General features: G+C 45.5%; 1 protein-coding gene across 1 annotated transcript in view; it reads left to right on the top strand.

The window, feature by feature from the left end:
- Positions 1 to 23814, top strand: part of LOC308158021 (transmembrane protein 87A) — a 34809-nt gene that overhangs the window by 3132 nt on the left and 7863 nt on the right. The window contains exons 4-15 of the mRNA XM_080531613.1: positions 105 to 224; positions 2406 to 2462; positions 4992 to 5045; positions 7997 to 8104; positions 8476 to 8644; positions 13208 to 13269; positions 13971 to 14154; positions 14273 to 14372; positions 16134 to 16227; positions 16589 to 16671; positions 20925 to 21022; positions 21624 to 21682. Coding sequence (XP_080387739.1) covers positions 105 to 224; positions 2406 to 2462; positions 4992 to 5045; positions 7997 to 8104; positions 8476 to 8644; positions 13208 to 13269; positions 13971 to 14154; positions 14273 to 14372; positions 16134 to 16227; positions 16589 to 16671; positions 20925 to 21022; positions 21624 to 21682 — 1188 coding nt within the window. The remainder of the gene's footprint in view (positions 1 to 104; positions 225 to 2405; positions 2463 to 4991; positions 5046 to 7996; positions 8105 to 8475; positions 8645 to 13207; positions 13270 to 13970; positions 14155 to 14272; positions 14373 to 16133; positions 16228 to 16588; positions 16672 to 20924; positions 21023 to 21623; positions 21683 to 23814) is intronic.

Genomic DNA, 23814 nt, shown 5'->3' with positions numbered 1-23814 from the left:
ATGAGAGCCCAGGTTGTGCGAGGCAGATGACTATTTGTAGTGCATAGCCTGTTTAATGTAGTATGAACCTTGTCTGTCTCTATGGTTGCATGGGTGGTTTCCAGCCTGAGAATCCAGAGGACTACTTCAAGACAACAGCGGTGAAGCCGGACGGAGGAAGTGGCTTCTATGTGTTCCACCAGTATCCCCTCATCAACTGTACGCAGCACATGATCCCCAACAAGGTAGGTGGTCAGAGGCCCCAAGGCTCCACCACTGGTCCTGGAGAGCTGCTGTCTGTGCAGCCTTTTATTCCAGCCTGTCACTAACACTCCTGTTTCACACAATCAAACATATACAGTGGGGGGAAACAAGTATTGAACACATCAACATTTTGTCCAGTAAATGTATTTCCAATGAGCCTATTCAAGTGAAATTTGCACCAGACTTTGGTATTAACTCAAACAATCCAGACACACAAAAACAATCTCAACATTAAAGTCCATATGTAAATAAAGTTATGTGGAATGAAACAGGAAAAAAGTACTGAACACGCTAACCCTAACCCTAACCCGTTGTATTAATGGTCCTCAGTCCAGGTCACAATGTGTTAAAGCAGGTGTGTTTGTGCCAGGGTTTCCGTTAACCGGTAATTACCGGTCTTTGTCCGGTAAAATCTATTAAAGTCCGACAAATTGAAAGCTCTTCGGTCATAATGTCCGGTGAAAATAATTCCCTCTAAGCACAATTTGAATACAATTCGCTAAAGTTTAATTGTCACATTCTTCTATATTAAAAAAGACGAATATATAGGCTATATATTTCTTTTATTATTATATGATTTGACGCCGGCATGATGATGACTCCGCGAAACAGCGGTGGCAGGGTTGCCAGATGGGATTTTACAGCCTAACCAGTCTATTACCGCTAAACCCAGTAGCCCCAGTCGGCGATAACCCGGCCCATCTGGCAACCCTGCTTTTAACCTGCAATCGTTGCAGCTCAAAGTGCACCATAGCCAGCGAGAGGTAAACATGGCAAGACAAAGTAAGCTTAACAATGACTTCATGAAACCAAGCTACAATGAGTCTGAGGAGAAGTCTGACTGTAAAGAGATGGAGGTAGTGGCTCCTCCAGCCAACTGGAGGGTTCCGAGTTGAATGGAAAGAACATTTCCCCTGGCTGCGTTTAGATGGGGAAGGAAAATGTTCTGCTCACCGTGCAAAACATCGGGGAGGAATAACGGATTCACGAGAGGAGCAACGAATATGAGAATGTCTCACTGATCACAGTCGGTGCAGTGACCACATATCGGCGGTCAGGCCGCTGTGAGCAGGCTAATGAAACGGCTAACAATAAGCTGCACTCTCAGCTACAAGTTGCATTTCACATGGCAAAAAATGGCATCGCATGTCATCAGTGGGACTGACTGAGCTACTGAAAGCAGTTAAGTTCATTTAAAGCCTATTTATTTTCAAAGAGTTTTATTCTATTTTATTTTATCTGATAAAAGGCATATGAACGGAAATTAGGCTAGCCTATGTGTCACGCCAGAAGCCTACATGTAACCTCTTTTTTTTTTCTTCTTGCACTTTTCAATAAAATGTTATAAATCTAGACATTGTGGTATTTCTTTATATACGTATCCCAGCCTGCCTATCAATCGTTTCTCAATAAACAGTTATGTTCTCCTCATTGTCATACTCGCGAGTCCGATGTGTGGCGCGCGTTCAGCGCTGGACATGGCATAGCGCGCATGCGAATCATGAAAGCCTATTATTATATTTATTATATAGCTCTCATCTAATCGTATCGGATGAGAAATAGACATTAAACGGCATATACTGTATAGGCTACACAACAGTAATCACCGCGACAAACAGCTATATTATATTTTAATATGATGACCGGAATATCTCACGTTTGTCCGGTAAATTGAAATCTTCCCGGACACGTTGACCGGCACAAATTCTTTCTAACGGAAACCCTGGGTGCTCAGCTGTAACAAAAGCCTGCGTTCCCCCCTAGCTCTCAAGGACAGGGTTGTCCAAGAACACCTCATAGAATTGCTCATACATTGTAGGTACAAACTCCTGTTCCGTGTCTTTCTGTGTGTGTTCAGAATGTAGTGGCCTAAACAGTCCCACTGGTCTGTGTAAAACTGGGTTCAAACAGTAGCCTATTTCAAATCATTCCAAATAGTTGTCTGTGCTTGATTGAGTTTGCCTGGCACAATGGAATTAATGGAAGAGTCCCTTAAATGCAAACCCTGCCCATCTGTCACTCCAGGCAGCCTCAAGCAAATGAACCCAGATCTGATGGAGCCTGGTATTATAAACAGTATGCTGCAGCTCAAGGTGATGTTAGACAGCAGTTGTTGCAGCCTTGTCTAACGCTCGCTATTCTGTTTGGTTCTCTCTTAACAGTTCGCGCTCAATGCCTTTGATGAGCCAACCAGACTTACTGAGCCAGCTCCAGAACTGGTGAGTTGACCCACACCCACCCTGCCAAATTGACGTGTTGTAACATAAATGAATGATCTTTATTGTCATTGTAACAGGTACAACGAAATTTGAATGCAAGCCCCTAGGTGCTAACAATCAAACACACTCCTAAGATAATAAAAAACAAGAATGAGACATAAATAGACATAAATAGGGGGGGATATAAATAGGGGGATAGGTGATCGGTAGGAATCTGAAAATGTATCTATTATGTAACTTCTATACTTATATATACAGTATATATATATATATATATATATATATATATATATATATATATATATATATATATATATATATATATATGGCCTAAATTGAACATTTGTAATAGTCACCTTTATTTCTACCACCACATCATCCCTGGTCAAGACTGAATGAAAAATAGATATATACTCACAGAGCACTTTATTATAGATATATGTGTGGTGGCCTGGGAAAACCCTTCACATGGTGGCATTTTGACATTTTCATTTTTTAATATTTCCATAAATTAGAAGTTCTCAGCTATTCATAACTGGTTGAATGACTGAGATAGCCCTTTATTTTAAAAAGTTACGAGCATTTTAATGTAGCATGTCAAAAAAAGTGAAAGGGGAGAAATCCTCCCCTTTCTCCTCCGGGTCGGGGGAGGAGCCTATGCAGATCGGACGGTCTCGTTTGTCTGCTTGTGATGCGGTGGTAGTCTGCTCGCCTCGTCGGTATGCGAGGGACAGATCCATTTGTGTGTCTTCTAGTTAAGATTTTATTACTTTATGCTTATTGTGAGCATCAGTAAACTGGCAATAACACAGGTGGAAGTATCGTCTCTCCTTTCGCTCATGTGTGCCTGCGTTGCTTAACTGAGAATGAGACACTTTCAACGTGATGTTGTTTCGCTAGCAAACTACCCGCCACAAAAACATCAAAATAAGTACTTTCTCTTTTGTTTTCTTAAAATGTTTATTCACCATAATGTAGTATGGAGTTCAAAGTACTAGAATACCACATAATATCAAAATCGCCAAAATCGCGATTTCCATCTATATTTGCTCTTTGCCACGAACGAACGCCAGCGACATCCGACGGGTTTTCCCAGGCCACCACACATATACTCACAGAGCACTTTATTAGACTGCCTGTTGTAGCCCACCCACCTCAAGGTTCTACTGTAGCCCACCCACCTCAAGGTCCTGTTGTAGCCCACCCACCTCAAGGTCCTGTTGTAGCCCACCCACCTCAAGGTTCTACTGTAGCCCACCCACCTCAAGGTCCTGTTGTAGCCCACCCACCTCAAGGTCCTGTCGTAGCCCACCCACCTCAAGGTCCTGTTGTAGCCCACCCACCTCAAGGTCCTGTTGTAGCCCACCCACCTCAAGGTCCTGTTGTAGCCCACCCACCTCAAGGTCCTGTTGTAGCCCACCCACCTCAAGGTCCTGTTGTAGCCCACCCACCTCAAGGTCCTGTTGTAGCCCACCCACCTCAAGGTCCTGTTGTAGCCCACCCACCTCAAGGTCCTGTTGTAGCCCACCCACCTCAAGGTCCTGTTGTAGCCCACCCACCTCAAGGTCCTGTTGTAGCCCACCCACCTCAAGGTCCTGTTGTAGCCCACCCACCTCAAGGTTCTACTGTAGCCCACCCACCTCAAGGTTCTACTGTAGCCCACCCACCTCAAGGTCCTGTTGTAGCCCACCCACCTCAAGGTCCTGTTGTAGCCCACCCACCTCAAGGTCCTGTTGTAGCCCACCCACCTCAAGGTCCTGTTGTAGACCACCCACCTCAAGGTTCTGTTGTAGCCCACCCACCTCAAGGTCCTGTTGTAGCCCACCCACCTCAAGGTCCTGTTGTAGACCACCCACCTCAAGGTCCTGTTGTAGCCCACCCACCTCAAGGTCCTGTTGTAGCCCACCCTCCTCAAGGTTCTGTTGTAGACCACCCACCTCAAGGTCCTGTTGTAGCCCACCCACCTCAAGGTCCTGTTGTAGCCCACCCACCTCAAGATGCGAGGTGTTGTGCATTCTGAGATGCTTTTCTGCTCACCACAGTTGTACAGAGGTTCTCTGAGTTACCTTCCTGTCAGCTCCAGCCAGTCTGGCCATCCTCTGTTGACCTCTGACCTCTCTCCTCAACAAGGCGTTTTTGTCCGCAGAACTGCCGCACACTGGCTGTTTTTTTTTCTTTATTGTATTGAGTAAACTCTAGACTGTTGTGTGTGACAATCCCAGGAGATCAGCAGTTTTAGAAATGCTCAAACAAGCCCGTCTGGCACCAATAACCATGCCACGGTACAAAGTCTGTGAGATCCTATTTTCCCCCATTCTGATGGTTGATGTGAACATTACCTGAAGCTGTGAGATCCCATCCCCGCAGCCTGTACCTGCAGGATTTGATGCATTGCGCTGCTGCCACACGATTGGCTGATTAGATAAATAACATGAATGAGAAGGTACAGGTGTACCTAATATCTGTATCTATTAAAGTGCTCTGTGAGTGTATGACTGTCGTATAAACATCCAACCCGTTATGTTTCAGCCTGTCACTGAGAACAACCCAGGCAGGAAGAGAAGAAACACAGAGGGCAAAAAGGTTTGTGAATAACCAGAATATATTGAATCTGTCAAACACCCTCATCTCCTTTGATAACTTTATTTAATATTGATTAATATATACAGTGGGGGAAATAAGTATTCAACACATCAACACATTTTCAATTCAACATATTTCCATTGCAGCTATTCACATGAAATGTAGACCAGACATTGGTATTAACTCAATAAAACTACACAGCTAAAAAAATGATAACACTCCAATCCATGAAAAAAAGTGATGTGCAATAAAGGGGAATGGCACAGTAAAGAAGTATTGAACACACTAACTGAAATGTATTTAATACTTGGTGGAGAAGCCTTTGTTTCCAATGACAGCTTCCTCTACGAAAAAAAAACACATCTCTCACAGAGAGAGTCTTTCAGACTCAGACAGTCTTTAAATCTGGAAGATTCCGGGGGGCCCGCTGGTGAATCTTGATCTTCAGTTCCTTCCACAGATTTTTGATTGAATTTAAGTCTGGTGATTAACTCAGCCAGTCCAACACCTTTATTTTTTCCCTCTGGAACCAATTGAGAGTGTCCTTTGCAGTATGTTTTGGATCGTTGTCCTGCTGGAAGACCCACCCGCATCTCATTCTCTTCATCCTGGTGGATGGCAACAGATTCTTCTCAAGAATTTCCCCGTACATGGCTCCATTCATCTTCCCCTCAATAATTTGGATTCCACCAGTACCATGTGAAGAGAAACAGCCCTATACATTGATACTTCCAACCCCCGAACTTCACTGTAGGTATGGTATTTTTAGAATCATATGCAGAGCCATTTCTCCTCCAAACACGGTGCGTCTAATTGTTGCAGAAAATATTTGTCTCATCTGACCAGACTACATTCTCCCAGTAATATACAGGCTTCTCCAAATATTCTGTAGCAAATTTCAAACAAGCTTCGACGTGCCTTTTCTTCTTTTCTTCTTCAAATGAAGTCTTCTGGGGTGATCGCGAATGGAGACCATGGTGGTGGAGTGCATTGCCTATTGTTTTCTTTATGACAACTATACCTGCTGCTTCCGGGACTTTCTGGAGCTCTGCTCGAGTGGTCCTTGGCTCTTGGGCTACTCTTCTGACTAACTTTCCGAAAGCCCAGTCAGACATCTTGCGAGGAGCTCCTATGCGTGGCTGGTTGATGGTTGAGTGATGTTCCTTCCACTTGCAGATAATGGCCCCAATGTTTATTATAGTTTAATGCTGCTTATAGGAACATTTAGCAATTGAGAAATCCATCGGTAACCAGTGCCATTATTATTCTGCTACTACTACTGCTAAGGTCTTGGGAGAGCTCTCTGCCTCTACCCATCATGAGATGTTTCTTGGAGGAGAGTTTGGTGACAAATTATTTGTTTACTTGCATTCATAGGTGATAAACCCTTTTTCAAAGAGTGGAAGTACTTACCCACCAACATGCACTAACCCAGCTGATTCTAATTAGCACAGGTAGGAGAACTCATTAGTGGCATAAGCTGGTTTAGTGCTTTTTCTTACTGTGTTCAATACTTTTCCCCCTGTGTCATTCCACTTTATTGCACATTTTTTATGGATAAGAAAGTTACAATGTATTTAGCTGTGTAGTTTTATTGAGTTCAGCTTTAATTGAAGGGGTTGAACAAAAATTAAACGTTTAGGAATTGCAACCATTTTTATACACGGTCCCCTATTTTCAGGAGCTCAAAAGTAATTAGACAAATTAACATAATCATAAATAAAATGTTATTTTTTAATACTTTGTTGAGAATCCTTTGCAGGCAATGACTGCCTGAAGTCTGGAACCCATGGACATCACCAAATGCTGGGTTTCCTCCTTTATGATGCTTTGCCAGGCCTTTACTGCAGCAGTCTTCAGTTGTTTGTTCGTGGGTCTTTCTGCCTTTTAGTTTTGTCTTCAGCAATGAAATGCATGCTCGATCGGGTTGAGATCAGGTGATTGACTCGGCCATTGCAGAATATTATCCAATCAACTTTGCTGAATGTGTCTGAATCTGAGGAGACAGAATATCCTTAAAGACTTCAGAATGAATTAATCCGGCTGCTTCTGTCACATCATCAATAAACACTAGTGACCCAGTGCCATTGGAAGCCATGCATGCCCATGCCATCACACTGCCTCCACCGTGTTTTACAGATGATGTGGTATGCTTCGGATCATGAGCCATTCCTAGCCTTCTCCATACTTTTATCTTCCCATCATTCTGATACAGGTTGATCTTAGTTTCATCTGTTCAAAGAATGCTGTTCCAGAACTGGGCTGTTTTTTTTAGAAGTATAATCTGGCCTTTCTATTCTTGAGGCCTATGAATGGTTTGCACCTTGTGGTGAACCCTCTGTATTTGCTCTCATGAAGTCTTCTCTTTATGGTAGACATAGATATTGATATGCCTACCTCCTGGAGACTGTTCTTCACTTGGCTGGATATTGTGACGGGCTTTTTCTTTACCAGATCCTGCGATCATCCACCACTCTTGTCTTCCGTGGACATCCTGGCCTTTTTGTGGTGCAGAGATCATCAGTGCATTTTTTCTTTCTCGGAATGTACCAAACTGGCCTTCTTTTGTGTGTACGCAATGTTTCTAAATGAGGCCCCAGGTAATTCAGGTTCAACAATATGTTCTCTAGCCTAGCATCTTCTTGGTGCTTTAGGGTGCCAATGTAAAAAAAAAAAAATGTTTTGAACTCCTTTCTATACTCCTTTATCTGTGTAATTATTCTGGCCGGTGATTGGGCAGGACAGTATTTTAGTTTCTCATAATGTATGTGTAATGTTTGTTGTGTATTGGCTACTGACATGATGATGATGATGTTATGTTTTATGTGTCTGTTATGTGGCTGGTGATGCCAAAGATATGGTCCCTGGATGGACAATAACGTTGAATCTACTCTAACCTCGTCTTCATCTACATTGAAGCGATGTGTCTCACAAGTTTCTCTCTCTCCTAGGACACTGTTGCAGGGAAAGAGGAGACAGCGACTAGCCAAGGGAAGGCCCCTGCTGCCCCTGCTGCCCCTGCTGCCCCTGCTGCCCCTGCTGCTGCATCCATGAGAGTGGTGAGTGACGCCTTGCTAACCTAGCCTAACATAGCCTAGCCTAGCCTAACATAGCCTAACATAGCCTAGCCTAGCGTAGCGCTGCTGTGTATGGAGTGAATGTTTTTGACAAAGCAATACTCCACAGTGCAATACAGTAAGGTTTACCTCATTGTCTCCAAACACAAGAAACAAACGATGTCTAAAACTATGCTGGATGTACCATGAACTGTCAGAACATCAACAGCAGCCAGAGCCTTTCACTTTGAGAGGGGTTCCACTAGCCCACAGACACTCTGTGGCTTAGACGCCGGTGTCTTGTGGTTTTGCTGAAAATCGAAATCCCAGTATGTGGCTTTAAGTGATCTCTAACGATGTCCCGGTCCCCCCAGACCTCCCAGCAGCCTGACTATGAGGCCGTGGCCCAGACCTGGGAGGACGGGCCCTACATGTTCATCATCCGCATCGCAGAGGTCAAGGACAAGAGCCCCCCCACCAAGGACAAGAGCCCCCCCACCAAGGACAAGAGCTCCCCCGCCGACCCAGCCTGGGCCATCCAATGTCAGTAGACACACACACACACACAGACTTACACACACACACACACACACACACACACACACACACACACACACACAGTTGAAGAAATTGTAACGTAAGTTATGTGCAATGAATGGAATGACACAGTAAGAAAAAAAAGCAGAAAAAAGCACTAAACCAGCTTATGTCACTAATGAGTTCTCCAACCTGTGCTAATTAGAATCATCATAATTAGAACATTAGTGCATGTTGGTGGGTAAGTACTTCCCCTCTTTGGAAAAGGGTTTCCGACTTCTGAATCCAAGTAAACAAATCATTTGTCACCAAGCTTGCCTGCAAGAAACATCTCACGATGGGAGTACAGAAGGTCCTCACAAGATTTCTGACTGGCCAGTCACAAAGTTAATCAGAAGAGTAGCTCAAGAGCCAAGGACCACTCGAGCAGAGCTCCAGAAAGTCCCGGAAGCAGCAGGTATAGTTGTCACAAAGACAACAATAGGCAATGCACTCCACCGCCATGGTCTCCATTCACGATCACTAGGGTTGGGTACCGAAAACCGGTACCGGGTGGTACCGGTTACTTTACATTCGGTACCTACCGAACCGAATTGCAACAGAGATTTCGGTTCCTCTGTCGCCCCCTGGTGTCCGAAACGGACGTTACATGCAACCCACTCAGTGCATGTAATCCGAGACTGAATCGCTCTCAACAACTGCGAGTATGCGAGGCGACGTGCTTGCAAAACAGTTTTGTGATTGGTCTGAATTTAGCGGGAAATATGGATTTCAGGAAATCCCTCTCCTTTGCGTCTCTCCATCACTTTAACAACGTTTTATTGGCAGGGGGAAAGAATTGGAGTCAAATTTTTATTGACAACGGATTTACATGCTGGAAAAACATGCAGCTAAAATTCAGGGAACATTTGGACAATAAGAGACACACGGAAGCTGTGTTCGCATGGTCTAATTACAGGGCAATATGCGCGGTGCAAAAATAATCTAAAATCATCACGAACAGAACGGCGGAGGTACAGGTAAACAGGGCTCAAAGGTATCATCAAAGGTAAAAGTTGGTTTTCTTTAACTCAGCTGATGCATTACCTTGCTGTTGGTTGTTTACCGAATGCTTCATCTGACTGTCACACTGTGATTTTACTTGTGTAAACAGTTAATTAGCCCGTTTTGTGTGTGTACTCTCATGTAGGCCTACTTCATATTGATGAGCTGATAATCTTTCAGTGTGTGTGTGTGTGTGTGTGTGTGTGTGTGTGTCTTGGGCGGATCTGTCAGTCACATGTATATTATACGGTAACCTATGTTCAGTGCTGTAGTTCCCCATGTTCTGCTGCAGCTGTAGCATCAGGATATGTTGGTATTTGATCACCTTATATAAAACATCGCCGCTCTGCATTAATGGCGTGCACTCGGAAAATCGCGTCAGTGACCACTAATGTGAAAAATCCTGGATTTCTATATAGATTTTTTTTTTTTTAATCAAAAGTACCGATTTAAGTACCGTTTCGGTACCGGTACCGTTTTTAAAGTACCGATTTGGCACCGGTATTGAATAAAACCAAACGGTACCCAACCCTAACGATCACCCCAGAAGCCTCCATTACTGAAGAAAAGGCACGTCGAAGCTTGTTTAAAGTTTGCTTCAGAACATTTGGAGAAGCCTGGATATTACTGGGAGAATGTAGTCTGGTCAGATGAGACAAAAATCTAAGTTTTCGGCAACTATACGGTCCGCCATTTTTGGAGGAGAAATGGCTCTGCATATGATCCCAAAAATACCAAACCTTCAGTGAAGTTCAGAGGTGGAAGCATGGTATAGAGCTGTTTCTCTTCACATGGTACTGGTAGAATCTAACATATTGAAGGGAAGTTGAATGGAGGCACAAACCGGGAAATTCTTGAGAAGAATCTGTTGCCATCCACCAGAATGATGAGGATGACACGCGCGAAACGCCTTTATCCAAAGCGACTTCCAACAAATACATTTGTCTAAGTACCTGAATCTTCTAGAAATCTGTGGTAGGACCAGGGCCCATTTGCAATTAACATTCTAGGAGAAATGAAAGGAAATAATTATTATTATTTACTCCGTTTTGCACGTTCACATATAGAGGTAGGTGTGTCCCAATTCCCCTATTGTGTAGAGGTAGGGCCAAGTGGGAGGGCTACATGGCCCTCCAAACTGAGTTTTTTTCAGATGCACACTGCAAACGGAGTGTTATGTGAAATCCCAGAATGCCTTGCGAATCATCGGCAGGATACTGGAGACCGCACAAGCAACAAAAGAAAGCCACACATGATGACAACCATCGTATTATCTTAGTTTAATGTCATTTCAATGCTAGCTGTCTAACATTTAATGTTTGAAGGCTGATATGTCGCATTTCCCCCCTTTGATGGCATATGACGGCCGAAATTTGACTTAAGTTTAGCTGTGAAGTTGTTGCACTTGTTACCGCTCCTCTAATATCAGTGCAGACTGGCAGGGTATGAGCACAGGTTGCTAGCCTACAGAACACCGCTAGTCTGTCATGAACTGGCCTGATAATTAATTGGTCTTTTTTTATTTGATGACTTGTTTGATCGAATTGATAGTGTGAAACTTGAGTTGTGAACGAATCGCGAGCGTCCATGCTTTTTCTATGACACTACTGATGACGTATCAGGGTCTGGAAGGGTTCTCCTATTTCATAGGGGAACTTCAGAATGAGGGGTAGGGGTCAAAATGTTAAATGGGATTGGGTCATATACACAACAATTCAGACACACACACAAAGAGGCCACTAGGTCCTATAGACCCAAGACACACACACACACACATACATACACACACACACACACACACACACACACACACACACACACACACACACAGACACACACACAGACAGACAGACAGACAGACGTACTGTACATACACACAGACAGACGTACTGTACATACACACACAGACAGACATACGTACTGTACATACACACACACAGACAGACAGACAGATGTACTGTACATACACACACACACACACACACAGACAGACAGACAGACAGACACACACAGACAGACACACACACACAGACACACAGACAGACACACACACACAGACAGACACACAGACATACACACACAGACACACAGACAGACAGACAGACGTACTGTACATACACACAGACAGACAGACAGACGTACTGTACATACACACAGACAGACAGACAGACAGACAGACATACTGTACACACACACAGACAGACACACACACACAGACAGACACAGACAGACAGACAGACGTACTGTACATACACACAGACAGATGTACTGTACATACACAGACAGACACACAGACAGACACACAGACAGACACACGTACTGTACATACACAGACACACTGTGTCTGTCTGTCTGTCTGTGTGTGTGTGTATGTACAGTACGTCTGTCCGTCCGTCCATCTGTCTGTGTGTGTGTATGTACAGTATGTCTGTCTGTCTGTCTGTGTGACTGTGTGTGTGTGTGTGTGTACAGTACGTCTGTCTGTGTGTATGTGTCTGTCTGTGTGTGTGTATGTACAGTACGTCTGTCTGTTTGTCTGTGTGTGTGTGTGTGTGTGCGTGTCTGTCTGTCTGTGTGTGTGTGTGTATGTACAGTACGTCTGTCTGTGTGTGTGTCTGTCTGTGTGTCTGTGTGTGTGTGTACAGTACGTCTGTCTGTGTGTATGTGTCTGTCTGTCTGTCTGTGTGTGTGTGTGTATGTACAGTACGTCTGTCTGTCTGTCTGTGTGTGTCTGTCTGTGTCTGTCTGTCCGTGTGTGTGTGTGTGTGTGTGTATGTACAGTACGTCTGTCTGTTGTTCTCTGTGTGAGCCAGACTAACCTGCCTGTTGTTCTCTGTGCCTCCCTGTGTGAGCCAGACTAACCTGCCTGCTGTTCTCTGTGCCTCCCTGTGTGAGCCAGACTAACCTGCCTGTTGTTCTCTGTGCCTCCCTGTGTGAGCCAGACTAACCTGCCTGCTGTTCTCTGTGCCTCCCTGTGTGAGCCAGACTAACCTGCCTGTTGTTCTCTGTGCCTCCCTGTGTGAGCCAGACTAACCTGCCTGTTGTTCTCTGTGCCTCCTGTGTGAGCCAGACTAACCTGACTGTTGTTCTCTGTGCCTCCCTGTGTGAACCAGACTAACCTGACTGTTGTTCTCTGTGTGAGCCAGACTAACCTGCCTGTTGTTCTCTGTGCCTCCTGTGTGAACCAGACTAACCTGCCTGTTGTTCTCTGTGTGAGCCAGACTAACCTGCCTGTTGTTCTCTGTGTGAGCCAGACTAACCTGCCTGTTGTTCTCTGTGCCTCCCTGTGTGAGCCAGACTAACCTGCCTGTTGTTCTCTGTGCCTCCCTGTGTGAGCCAGACTAACCTGCCTGTTGTTCTCTGTGCCTCCTGTGTGAGCCAGACTAACCTGACTGTTGTTCTCTGTGCCTCCCTGTGTGAGCCAGACTAACCTGCCTGTTGTTCTCTGTGTGAGCCAGACTAACCTGACTGTTGTTCTCTGTGTGAGCCAGACTAACCTGACTGTTGTTCTCTGTCTCCCTGCAGTGGAGGTCAGCATGCAGGGGCCCCACGACTACATCTCCGCCTCTGAGTGGTCTCTGATGATCGTAAGTCCACCACTATGACTTCTGGGTGAATGTAAGTCCACCACTATGACTTCTGGGTGAATGTAAGTCCACCACTATGACTTCTGGGTGAATGTAAGTCCACCACTATGACTTCTGGGTGACTGTAAGTCCACCACTATGACTTCTGGGTGAATTAAGTATTGTGAACATTAGTAGTAACCCCCCACATGAAGTCAAGCTCTAGCATTGCTCCCTGTAATGAGGTAACGAGACATACTCTCTAACCTACTTCTAACATAATCATGTGCATCTGTAAGAATATGGTTAAATGTTCTACATTTCTCTCTATACAGTGCCTTCTGAGAATATTCGGACCCAGTCAGTTTCAAATGGATTAAATTGATTTGTTGATGGCATTTCTGTATTTTAGGTAATTTTAAGAGTGTGATAGCAACATACGTACATAAGGTATTTCTGTATTTCAATTTGAATAAATTTACTGAAATTTAAAAAGAAAAAAAAAACGTAGTTTTCACTTTTCCATTTTGGGGTGTAGACCGATGGCAAATTATTTTATTTTAATCCATTTTAAATTGAGTCTATAACACCACAACATTTTGAAAAAAGTGAAGTGGTCTGATTACTTCCCAAAGGCGCTGTGTAGGGTAGAGAACACTGTAGAGAACACTGTCCTCAGGGGCCGCTGGGTAAGTGTCTGTCTCTGGCCGCCCGTCTCCCAGTTCTACATGGTGATGTGCATCCTCTACGTGGTCCTGGGCGTGGTGTGGCTGGGCCTGTCTGCCTGCTACTGGAGGGACCTGCTGAGGATCCAGTTCTGGATCGGCGGGGTCATCTTCCTGGGCATGCTGGAGAAGGCCGTGTTCTACGCCGAGTTCCAGAGCATCCGTTATGACGGCCTGTCAGGTGGGGGGAGGAGACACACACACACACACACACACACACACACACATCTTTGATGGATCCTGGTTTTGGTGATGGTTCCTTTGTTGTACTCTGCTGTGTGCGCTTTGTCCTCCAACAGTCCAGGGGGCGGTGTTGTTCGCCGAGGTCCTGTCGGCGGTCAAGAGGACCCTGGCCCGCGTCCTGGTCATCATCGCCAGCCTGGGCTACGGCATCGTCAAGTGAGCGGGCCGTCCCTCAGACCAGTTCACGTTGAGAAGATTGTTTCAGCAGCGAATGTTAAAAGAGTCACAGTTGATATACAGTATTACATAACGCTAAGTGTTATCTGTGGATCAGAATGGTGGTATTAGCCTGGGTTTGACCTTACACACACTGCCTTACACACGCACCTTCGCAAAGTTAACTCAGTTCTCAAGCCGTAGGCGGAGATGCTCAGATGGGGGGGGCGGTATATAATTCTAATGAGACCTGTCTGTGAGCTAGCAAACTGGAGGACAATCTGAACGGCTTGTTTTCTGAAATAGTTCAGCCCGCAATGACTGGGTTGTTTTATTTCACAGTTTGTGTGTTAGTAGGCCCTTCAGAGACCCAAATGTATGTGCAGAAGCACTGCAGTGAGATTTTCATAATATGGAACCTTTATTAATAATAATAATAATAATAATAATACATTTTATTTATGGGCGCCTTTCAAGGCTCTCAAGGACACCTTACCAGACATAGTTAAAACCACATATCAAAACATGATCAAATCAGCAAAGCAAAGTCAGATAAAATAGCAGTCAGATGTAACAACAAACCAAATACAGCAGGTCAAACCAGATGCCACTGTGAAAGGTTCTGTTTTAAGACTGGATTTGAAAGTGGAGAGAGTGTCAATATTACGTACAGTATGTTAGGTGGCAGAGAGTTCCAGAGTGTTAGGTGGCAGAGAGTTCCAGAATGTTAGGTGGCAGAGAGTTCCAGTGGCAGGGAGCAGAACGGCTAAAGGCTCTAGATCCCATATATATAATAGTAGTCAGGCGGGCAGAAGGGATGACAAGTTGGTTGGCAGAGGAGGATCTGAGACTACGGGAGGGAGTGTGAGTAAGAAGGAGTTCAGAGAGGTATGAGGGTGCTAGGTTATGGAGAGCCTTAAAGGTGAGAAGGAGAATCTTAAAGTGAATACGGAATTGAATGGGGAGCCAATGTAGTTGTTGGAGAACTGTTGTGATATGGTCAAGTTCTGGTAATGATGCGTGCAGCTGAGTTCTGGACCAGTTGGAGTTTACGGAGACATTTGTGTGGAAGGCCAAAGAGGATGGCATTGCAGTAGTCTATACGGGAAGTGACCAGGGCATGGACCAGAATGGCGTTGCTGGTGGGTGTAAGTGATGGACGGAGACGATTAATGTTGCGTAGGTGGAAATATGCAGACCGAGTGACATTGATGATGTGAGATTCAAAAGATAATGTGCTGTCCGGGATGACACCCAGACTCTTAACCTGAGGGGAAGGGGAGACTGTGGAGTTGTCAATGGTAAGGGAGAAGTTGTGAGGTTTAGCCAAGGTGGATTTAGTGCCAACGAGGAGAACCTCTGTTTTATCACTGTTAAGTTTTAAGAAGTTGATTGAGAACCAGGATTTGGTTTCCAGCAAACAGTCGGAGAGGGGAGTGGGTGGGAGGGTGGAATTTGGCTTAGTGGATAGGTAGAGCTGGACGTCATCTGCGTAGCAAGGAAGTCCAAATGTCCTGAAGATATTGCCACGGGGCAGGAGGTAAATTAGGAATAGGAGGGGGCCCAAAACAGATCCCTGGGGAACACTTTAAAGCCCAAAACAGATCCCTGGGGAACACTTTAAAGCTCAACATGCTCTCTCTCTCTCTCTCTCTCTCTCTCTCTCTCTCTCTCTCTCTCTCTCTCTCTCTCTCTCTCTCTCTCTCTCTCTCTCTCTCTCTCTCTCTCTCTCTCTCTCTCCCTCTCTCCCTCTCCCTCTAGACCAAGGCTCGGTGCGTTGTTACACAGGGTCGTCGGGGTGGGACTGCTGTACCTCATATTCTCCATTGTTGAGGGCATCCTCAGGGTCAACTCAGTAAGTCTCTCTCTCTCTCTCTGCTGCTCTCAGACCAAGTTTCCTCCTGGACCAGAATGCACTGTGCTTCTATGACTTACAGTACAGACTGTACAGTATAGGACTTCTAGCTCCACTCAAATGAAACCCTATATTGTCTAGACCAGGGGGTTCCCACCGATTCCATACCTCATGAACTTCCAGGTTGGAACCCGCTGGTCTAGGTGACCCTGGTCCAGGTCCAGCTGGTGTTGTCCTGCAGTGTTGTCTGTCCTCTGATAACCTGTCTCTCTCACAGGACCGAGGCGTGTGTGATGTGTTAACCTGTCTCTCTCACAGGACCGAGGCATGTGTGATGTGTTAACCTGTCTCTCTCTCACAGGACCGAGGCAGCAGCAGGCTGCTGTGTGATCTAGTTCTGGCCTTCACTGACTCGTGTATTGTGTGGTGGATATCCTTTTGGGAGTAGAACCCCATGACTATGTGTCTTCCAACACCTTTTTTTCCATAGATTCTCTTCAGCTTCTTGGGCTGTTGTTTCCATAGCTTACCAAAATCAAGTTTCAAGTTTCACGTTTTATTGTCACGTGGCATTACACAAGTGTAAGAGAGTAAAATTCTGAGGGCTTCTGGTTCCTGACATTGCAGCACAAGACAATAAGGCGATAGGCAAGATAAATAATACAATAGAACAGGACATAAGTGAGACAATTGGCAAGTGACAAGTTGTGGGAGACAAATAAGACGATTACTCCCTTCTATCCACTGATGCGGCATCCTCAACCCTCCTGTCCGCTCTCACCTCATCCTTCGACACCCTCTGTCCACTAACCTTGAAGCCAGCTCGATCCTCTCCTCGAGCTCCCTGGCTCTCTGAAACGCTACATGCTTGCAGACTAGAGCTCAGAGCAGCTGAGAGGAAATGGAGAAAAACTGGCCTTTCTGATGACCTTAATCTCTATCACTCTCTCCTTGCCAACTACGCCTCCTCGGCATCAGCTGCTAAAGCATCCTACTATCATTCCAAAATACATTCTTCTGCCTCTAATCCTAGAAAACTGTTCTCCACTTTCTCTTCACTCCTTAATCCACCTCCTCCCCCTCCTCCTGCCTCCCTGTCCGCCGATGACTTTGTCACCTACTTTGAAAAAAGGTGGACGACATCAGCAGCACCTTTTCCCCCCCACCTCTCCCTCCTCCCACTAACAATGCTAACACCCCTTCCAAACTCTCTCCTCGACACTCGGTCTCTGGACCCTCTCCTCTGTTCTCATTCTCCTTGACCTGTCTGCTGCCTTCGACACAGTCAATCACCAGATCCTTCTCTCCATCCTCTCAGACCTGGGCATCTCTGGCACCGCACACTCCTGGTTTTCTTCCTACCTGGCGGGCCGCTCCTACCAGGTGACCTGGAGAGAATCGCTATCTTCTCCACGAACCCTCTCCACTGGAGTACCCCAGGGTTCTGTCCTAGGGCCCCTACTTTTCTCCCTCTACACCAAGTCTCTTGGCTCGGTAATCTCTTCACATGGGCTCTCCTACCACAGCTACGCAGACGACACTCAACTCTTCCTGTCCTTCCCCCCGTCTGATGTACACGTGGCAACCCGTATCTCAGCATGTCTCGCTGACATTTCAACTTGGATGGCTGACCACCATCTCAAGCTCAATCTTAACAAGACCGAGCTCCTCTTCATCCCCGGGAAAGCCTGCCCTCTCCAAGACTTCTCCATCACAGTGGAGAACTCTACTGTAACCCCCTCCCTGACAGCCAAGAACCTTGGAGTGATCCTGGATAACCGACTATCCTGTGCGGAGAACATTGCAGCAACGGCTCGCTCCTGCAGATTCTTCCTCTACAACATCAGAAGGATACGACCATTCCTTACCAGAGAGGCAGCGCAACTCTTGACCCAGGCACTGGTCATCTCCCGCCTGGATTACTGCAATGTACTCCTGGCTGGGCTCCCCGCTTCAGCCATTAGACCTCTGCAGCTCATCCAGAATGCTGCTGCCCGGCTGGTATTCAACCTCCCCAAATATTCGCATGTCACCCCTCTCCTTCGCACCCTGCACTGGCTCCCGATAGCAGCTCGCATCAGATTCAAGACCCTGGTGCTTGCATACCAGGCAGCTAAAGGGACAGCCCCTGCCTACCTGAAGGAAATGGTAACCCCCCAAACCCCTGCCCGCTCACTCCGCTCCACCACCTCGGCTGGCCGACTGGCCCACCTCCTCTACACAGCAGTCGGGCTGCCCGATCACGTCTCTTCACAACACTGGCTCCCCGCTGGTGGAATGAGCTCCCCACGGCTGTCAGAACGGCAGAGTCACTACCCATCTTCCGTCGTAGACTGAAGACCCATCTCTTCAGGTTACATCTTAACTGCTCCTCCTGAGACATCTTCTGACCCTCACCACTACGTCTCCTAAAGACACCCGCTTTCCCCTCTACTGTGTCCCTAAGAACTTCTATTGCCCCCCTTGTACTGTTTCTCAGTTTCTCCAGTAAAAAAAAAAAAAAAAAAAGTTTTAGTAGAAGGCGATAGGGAGAAGGTTTTTCCTTCTATCAGTGGCCCCGGGCCCGAGCTAGATTACTCTTCCTGCAACGAATGGTGGATTGCTGATTCACATGCTTGGTATTCAAATGTATTGATTGTAAGTCGCTTTGGAATAAGGCGTCTGCTAAATGCCAAAAATGTAAATGTAAAAATGTAAGACGAATAAGACAGGATACAATTAGCAGTACAAATAAAGCAGTACAATAAAATAGTGTAGAATGTCATTAGTATTGCACCCGGTGGAAGTGGGGGTAAGAGGTGGTATTGAGTAAAGTGACTGTGTGCTTAAGGTTAGGTAGTCCGTATACATGGGCTGTGCTTGGGGATGATAGTCAATTGTCTACAGTGGGCTTGTTTATGAGCCTGATCGCCTGGAGGAAGTAGCTGTTGGTTAGCCTCTGAGGTTTGGGCCTGAGGTTCCGGAAGAGGCGCTGTCTTTTTGACGGCAATCAAATCACCTCCTACTCCCTTTTCTGGAGTCTCTCTCAGCCTTTCACACTGTGGTTAAATCTCTGGTTAAAGGGACAGGTCGCAATTTTGTCACTTCAATTTGTTATTATTAAGTATTGTTGCTAGCTAAATACCACATGCAACACTTGGCACTCTAGGTGGTGAAATTGAATTGTTTGAATTTCAATTGAATAATTGAATTATTTGGCAGTTAAGAGTGAAACGTCCCTTAACCGTCCCACCAAAGGGTGACTCCAACCCTCTAAATTGCAATTTGTCCCTCCTGTTTCTCCTACTGCTCTGTGGTCTGCATGACCTCCTTTAAGAGTGTCTGACGGTGCCATTTCGTAATTGTGCGCTTCTGTTTGCCTCTCTCCTTCCTTCCCTCCCTCCCTCCCACCACCTCCCTCTCTCCTTCCTTCCTTTCCTCTCTCCCTCCCACTACCTCCCTCTCTCCTTCCTTCCCTCCCTCCCACCACCTCCCTCTCTCCTTCCTTCCCTCCCTCCCTCCATCCCACCACCTCCCTCTCTCCTTCCTTCTGTCCGTCCCCCTCCTCCTCCTCTCTCCCGCTCCCTCCCCCCTCTCTGTCCCCTCAGGCTGAAGATGATCTGGTCCTTTTGGCTGCCATCCCTTTGGCTGTGCTCGACTCTACCCTCTGCTGGTGGATATCCTGTACTACACCTCTCTGCATAGCCCCCCCAACCCCTCCTCTCTCTCGCTCGGTGCCTCTCGATAATCTAAAGTAGCCTCCTCTCCTCCCTTTTGTCTGCACGGATTTGAAAAGATGATGGGTGTTGATAACGTCAGGATGGAAGTGAGTCTAATTTGAGAATCTGCTTCCATGCTTGTGTGTAGATGAAGAGCAAGGAAAGGAATCCACATTAGTTTATGGAGATGCACCTCTCTCTCTCTCTCTTTGCTGTCTCTCCCTCTCTCTCTCCTCCCTTTTATCTCGACACCTCATCCTCGCCTTGCACTCCATTTATATATATATCCCCGGTTTGATAGTGCCCTTGGCGTAAGTTGATGTATGCCCTCTCCCTCCTCCCCTCTTCTCTCCTGCCTTCCCCTCTGATAAGTGAGCGGAATGCACCAGAAGATATACTCTGCTTCATACAGACTCATTTAGACATCAGACGGAGCCACAGGTTCTCAAACTGTTTCTACCATCGCAAGGGCCAAGAGGTTTTCCCACAACATGGCCTGATTAGGAAAATAAATATCGGGGTGCTAGTTGTAGTCACTGAGGGGAGACACCTGTAACAAGAGATGGAAGTCTTTCCTACCAGGGTTAAGGTCCAGAGTTTTTCCAAACCTTCTAACCTGACCAGGAAAAAAAAAAAATCCAAACCATGACCACTGGTAGTAGAAGAGAGCGGAGTGAGATCAGGTGGTTGAGTGAGTGACAGGTGACGAAAGCCTGGTTTTATACCCCTCCATCACGTCAAAGTGTATCAGCAGATCATACATTGCCAAGACTGGTCAACTCTTCTTCTGTGGTTTTGTAGTAGGAGCTTGGTAGACTGTTTCTCTGGAGGCTTGTGGGACACGGGTGTCTGGTTGAATGGGGAGGACCGTCTGGGTGTGAATGTTTTGCAAAAAGAATGCGGAAACAAATGATGTAGTAGCAGAAATGATAGTAGCAGCAGGGTACAGCCCATAACTGTCTCCTAAGAGTCCTTGACCTCCGGCCACATCTTCGTCAGCCTGGCTCAGACCATGAAGCTGCTGCGTCTGCGAAGGAACCTGGTCAAGCTGTCCCTCTACCGCCACTTCACCAACACCCTCATCTTCGCCGTGATCGGTGAGCAACCCGTCCGTCCGTCCGTCCGGTCGCTCTGTGTGTCCTCGGTCCGTCTGTCTGTGCCCTGGGTTCCCACGGGTCCTTGAAATCCTTGAAAGTTTGTGAATTTGAGGAAAAAAAAGGCCTTAAAAGGTTTTTGAAAATAGACATGGGGTCATTGAAAGTGCTTGAATTCCCCTCTCTCTCTCTCTCTCTCTCTCTCTAAAAAAAGAAAAAATCTATATATTCAAAAGTTTTTTTACGTAATTATAGTAGATAAGTCACATTGCTTAACTTAACACAGTAACTTTACACATATTTCACAATATATTGTTTTGCTGTGCTGTGGTAGAGAAGGCAAGAGACCATCTATTGTTTAAGCCTCTCTTTTTAATTGTTGTCTGTGAGTGGATGAGTAAATTCTCATCTAGATCTGTCTCAAACTATGCCGTGTTGGGTCCTTGAATTTGAGGGAATTGAGTCTTGAAAGTCCTTGAAAAGTGCTTGAAATTGATAGTTATTTAGCTATTTAATAGTTTCAGAAGGTGTGGGAACCCTGTGTGCCGTTCTTAGTCACTTAACATTCAAAGTCTCACTGGTCTTTTACCTGTGTCCTCTGCAGCCTCTGTCATTTTCATCATCTGGACGACCAAGACCTTCAAGCTGTCAAAGTGCCAGTCTGTGAGTAGTGTTTTCTTTGGGGCATACAGTGATGCTTGAAAGTACTGTATGTGAACCCCTTGTGCAATCATAGATTTAAAAAAAAATGAAATCTTTATTTAATCAGAACCAGTCTTTTTTTATCTGACATAACAGGTTTATATTGACGAATTCCATATGTTGGTTTAGAGGGAATCATGCATGTACGGTAGTAGAAAAACTAAATTATAAAGAAATGAGTGCAGGTGCAAAAGTCAGTGAACCTCTTCAGTCAATAGCTTGTGGCATGGTGGCACCTTCATTAGCAGCGATAACTTGGAGTAAACGTCTCATATATCCACTAATCAGTCTCTGACATCTGGTTTGAGATATTTTTGCCTCCTCCTTACAGAAGTGAGTCAATTGAGTGAGCTTTGAGGGGTGTCTGGCATGAACTGCCCACTTCAGGTCCTGCCACAGTATCTCAATTGGATTTAGGTCTGAATTTTACTTGGCCAATCCCAAACACAAATCTTCTTTATCCTGAGCCATTCTTTGGTAGATTTGTTTGAATGCTTTGAGTTAAAAACATCTCCTGGTATACCTCAAAATTCATGGATCCCTTAATGATGTGGAGTCGGCCAGGTCCAGAGGAGGAAAAGCAGCCCCAGATCGTGACATTCCCACCACCATGCTTGACTGTTGGGATAAGGTTCTTTTGGTGGTAGACAAAAAGGTAAATTTTGGACTCATCTGTCCAGAGACTGGACTTCCAGAAACCTTCAGGCATATCCAGATGGTCTCCGGCAAAGTTAAGAAGGGAAGTTTGGTTATTTTTTGACGGCAGAGGCTTCTTCCTAGAAACCCTCCCACAAATGCCATTTTGATTCAGTGTTCTTCTTATGAAGCATGCACAGTTACCTGAGATGCAGCAAGGGAGGTCTGCGAATCTCTAAATATTATGTTTGGGTTGGTTTTTATCTGATTTGTTGTTTTTCTTGTGGCTCTTGGGGATATTTTGGAAGGATGTCCACTTCTAGGCCGAGTTGCTGTCATGTTAAATGCTCTCCCTTTGTAAATGATTTGCCTTTCAGTGGACTAATGGAGTTCAAATCTTTTATAGCCTTCCGCAGACTGATGTGCTCTGAGATCTCCTTTCCTCTCGGCATGGTGTGTTTTGCATTCACCTGTATGGATAACGCAAAACTGACCAGGTTTCTTATCTCTATTTATCTCACCCGAACTATTTCCTAAAGATCTCTCCTTTAACTGGTTCATTTTGTACCCAATTATTTACCCTCCTGATTCTACTTACCTACTGGATTTAACCAATGCAACTTGGGGTTCACTTATTTTTGCACCTGCACTCATTTCTTTATGATTTAGTTTTTCTACTACACGCATGATTCCCTCTAAACCACCGGTCGGGAACCTATGGCTCGCGAGCCATATATGGCTCTTCCGGTGACGGCATATGGCTCCCAGACAATTGGGTTGAAAAGAAGAAGAAAAAATTAAAAAAATAATTTGGAAAAAAAATATCGGTTTGGAACTGATTTTAAAATACTTGTGATATTGCGTAATAATACTGTGTCATTTTAAAGTAAACAGAAATTAGTTTTGAAGTTAAATTTCACGGGACTCTTCACGGGACCCATGACCCGTGGGTCGGGTCGGGAACCAATGTCTCGCGAGAGTGTCAGAGGTCGTTGTAAAGGTGAATAAATAAAAAACAATTTGATCAGATAGTGAACTAGCTTATACGCTTCAACCCTTGTAACGAGAAAGATGGCAAAAAGACGATGATTACCGTGCATTCCAGGCTGCGTGGACAGAGGAATTTGCATTTGTGGAGATCGCAGGATCTCCGGTATGTCTAATATGCAATGATAAAATTGCATCGATGAAAAGGTCAAATATAAAGCGGCACTTCGATACGCATCATGCTTCATTTGCATCGAAATATCCAGCGGGGGACAGCAGGAAAAAGGCATGCGAGGAGCTACAGCGGAGAGTGCAGACGAGTCAACAGCAACTGCGTGGGTGGACCAAGCAAGGTGACGGGAATTCCGCTAGCTTTGCGGGTGCTTTGGCAATAGTCAGGAATGGAAAGCCATTCACAGATGGCGAGTATGCCAAAACATTCATGCTTGATGTGGCCAATGAACTGTTTG

The sequence above is a fragment of the Nansenia antarctica genome (assembly GCF_963989245.1).
Source record: "Nansenia antarctica genome assembly, chromosome: 5".
In the NCBI taxonomy this organism is placed as follows: domain Eukaryota; kingdom Metazoa; phylum Chordata; class Actinopteri; order Argentiniformes; family Microstomatidae; genus Nansenia; species Nansenia antarctica.
Note: the sequence above shows the minus strand (reverse complement) of the source record. Positions and strands in the feature narration are given on the sequence as shown.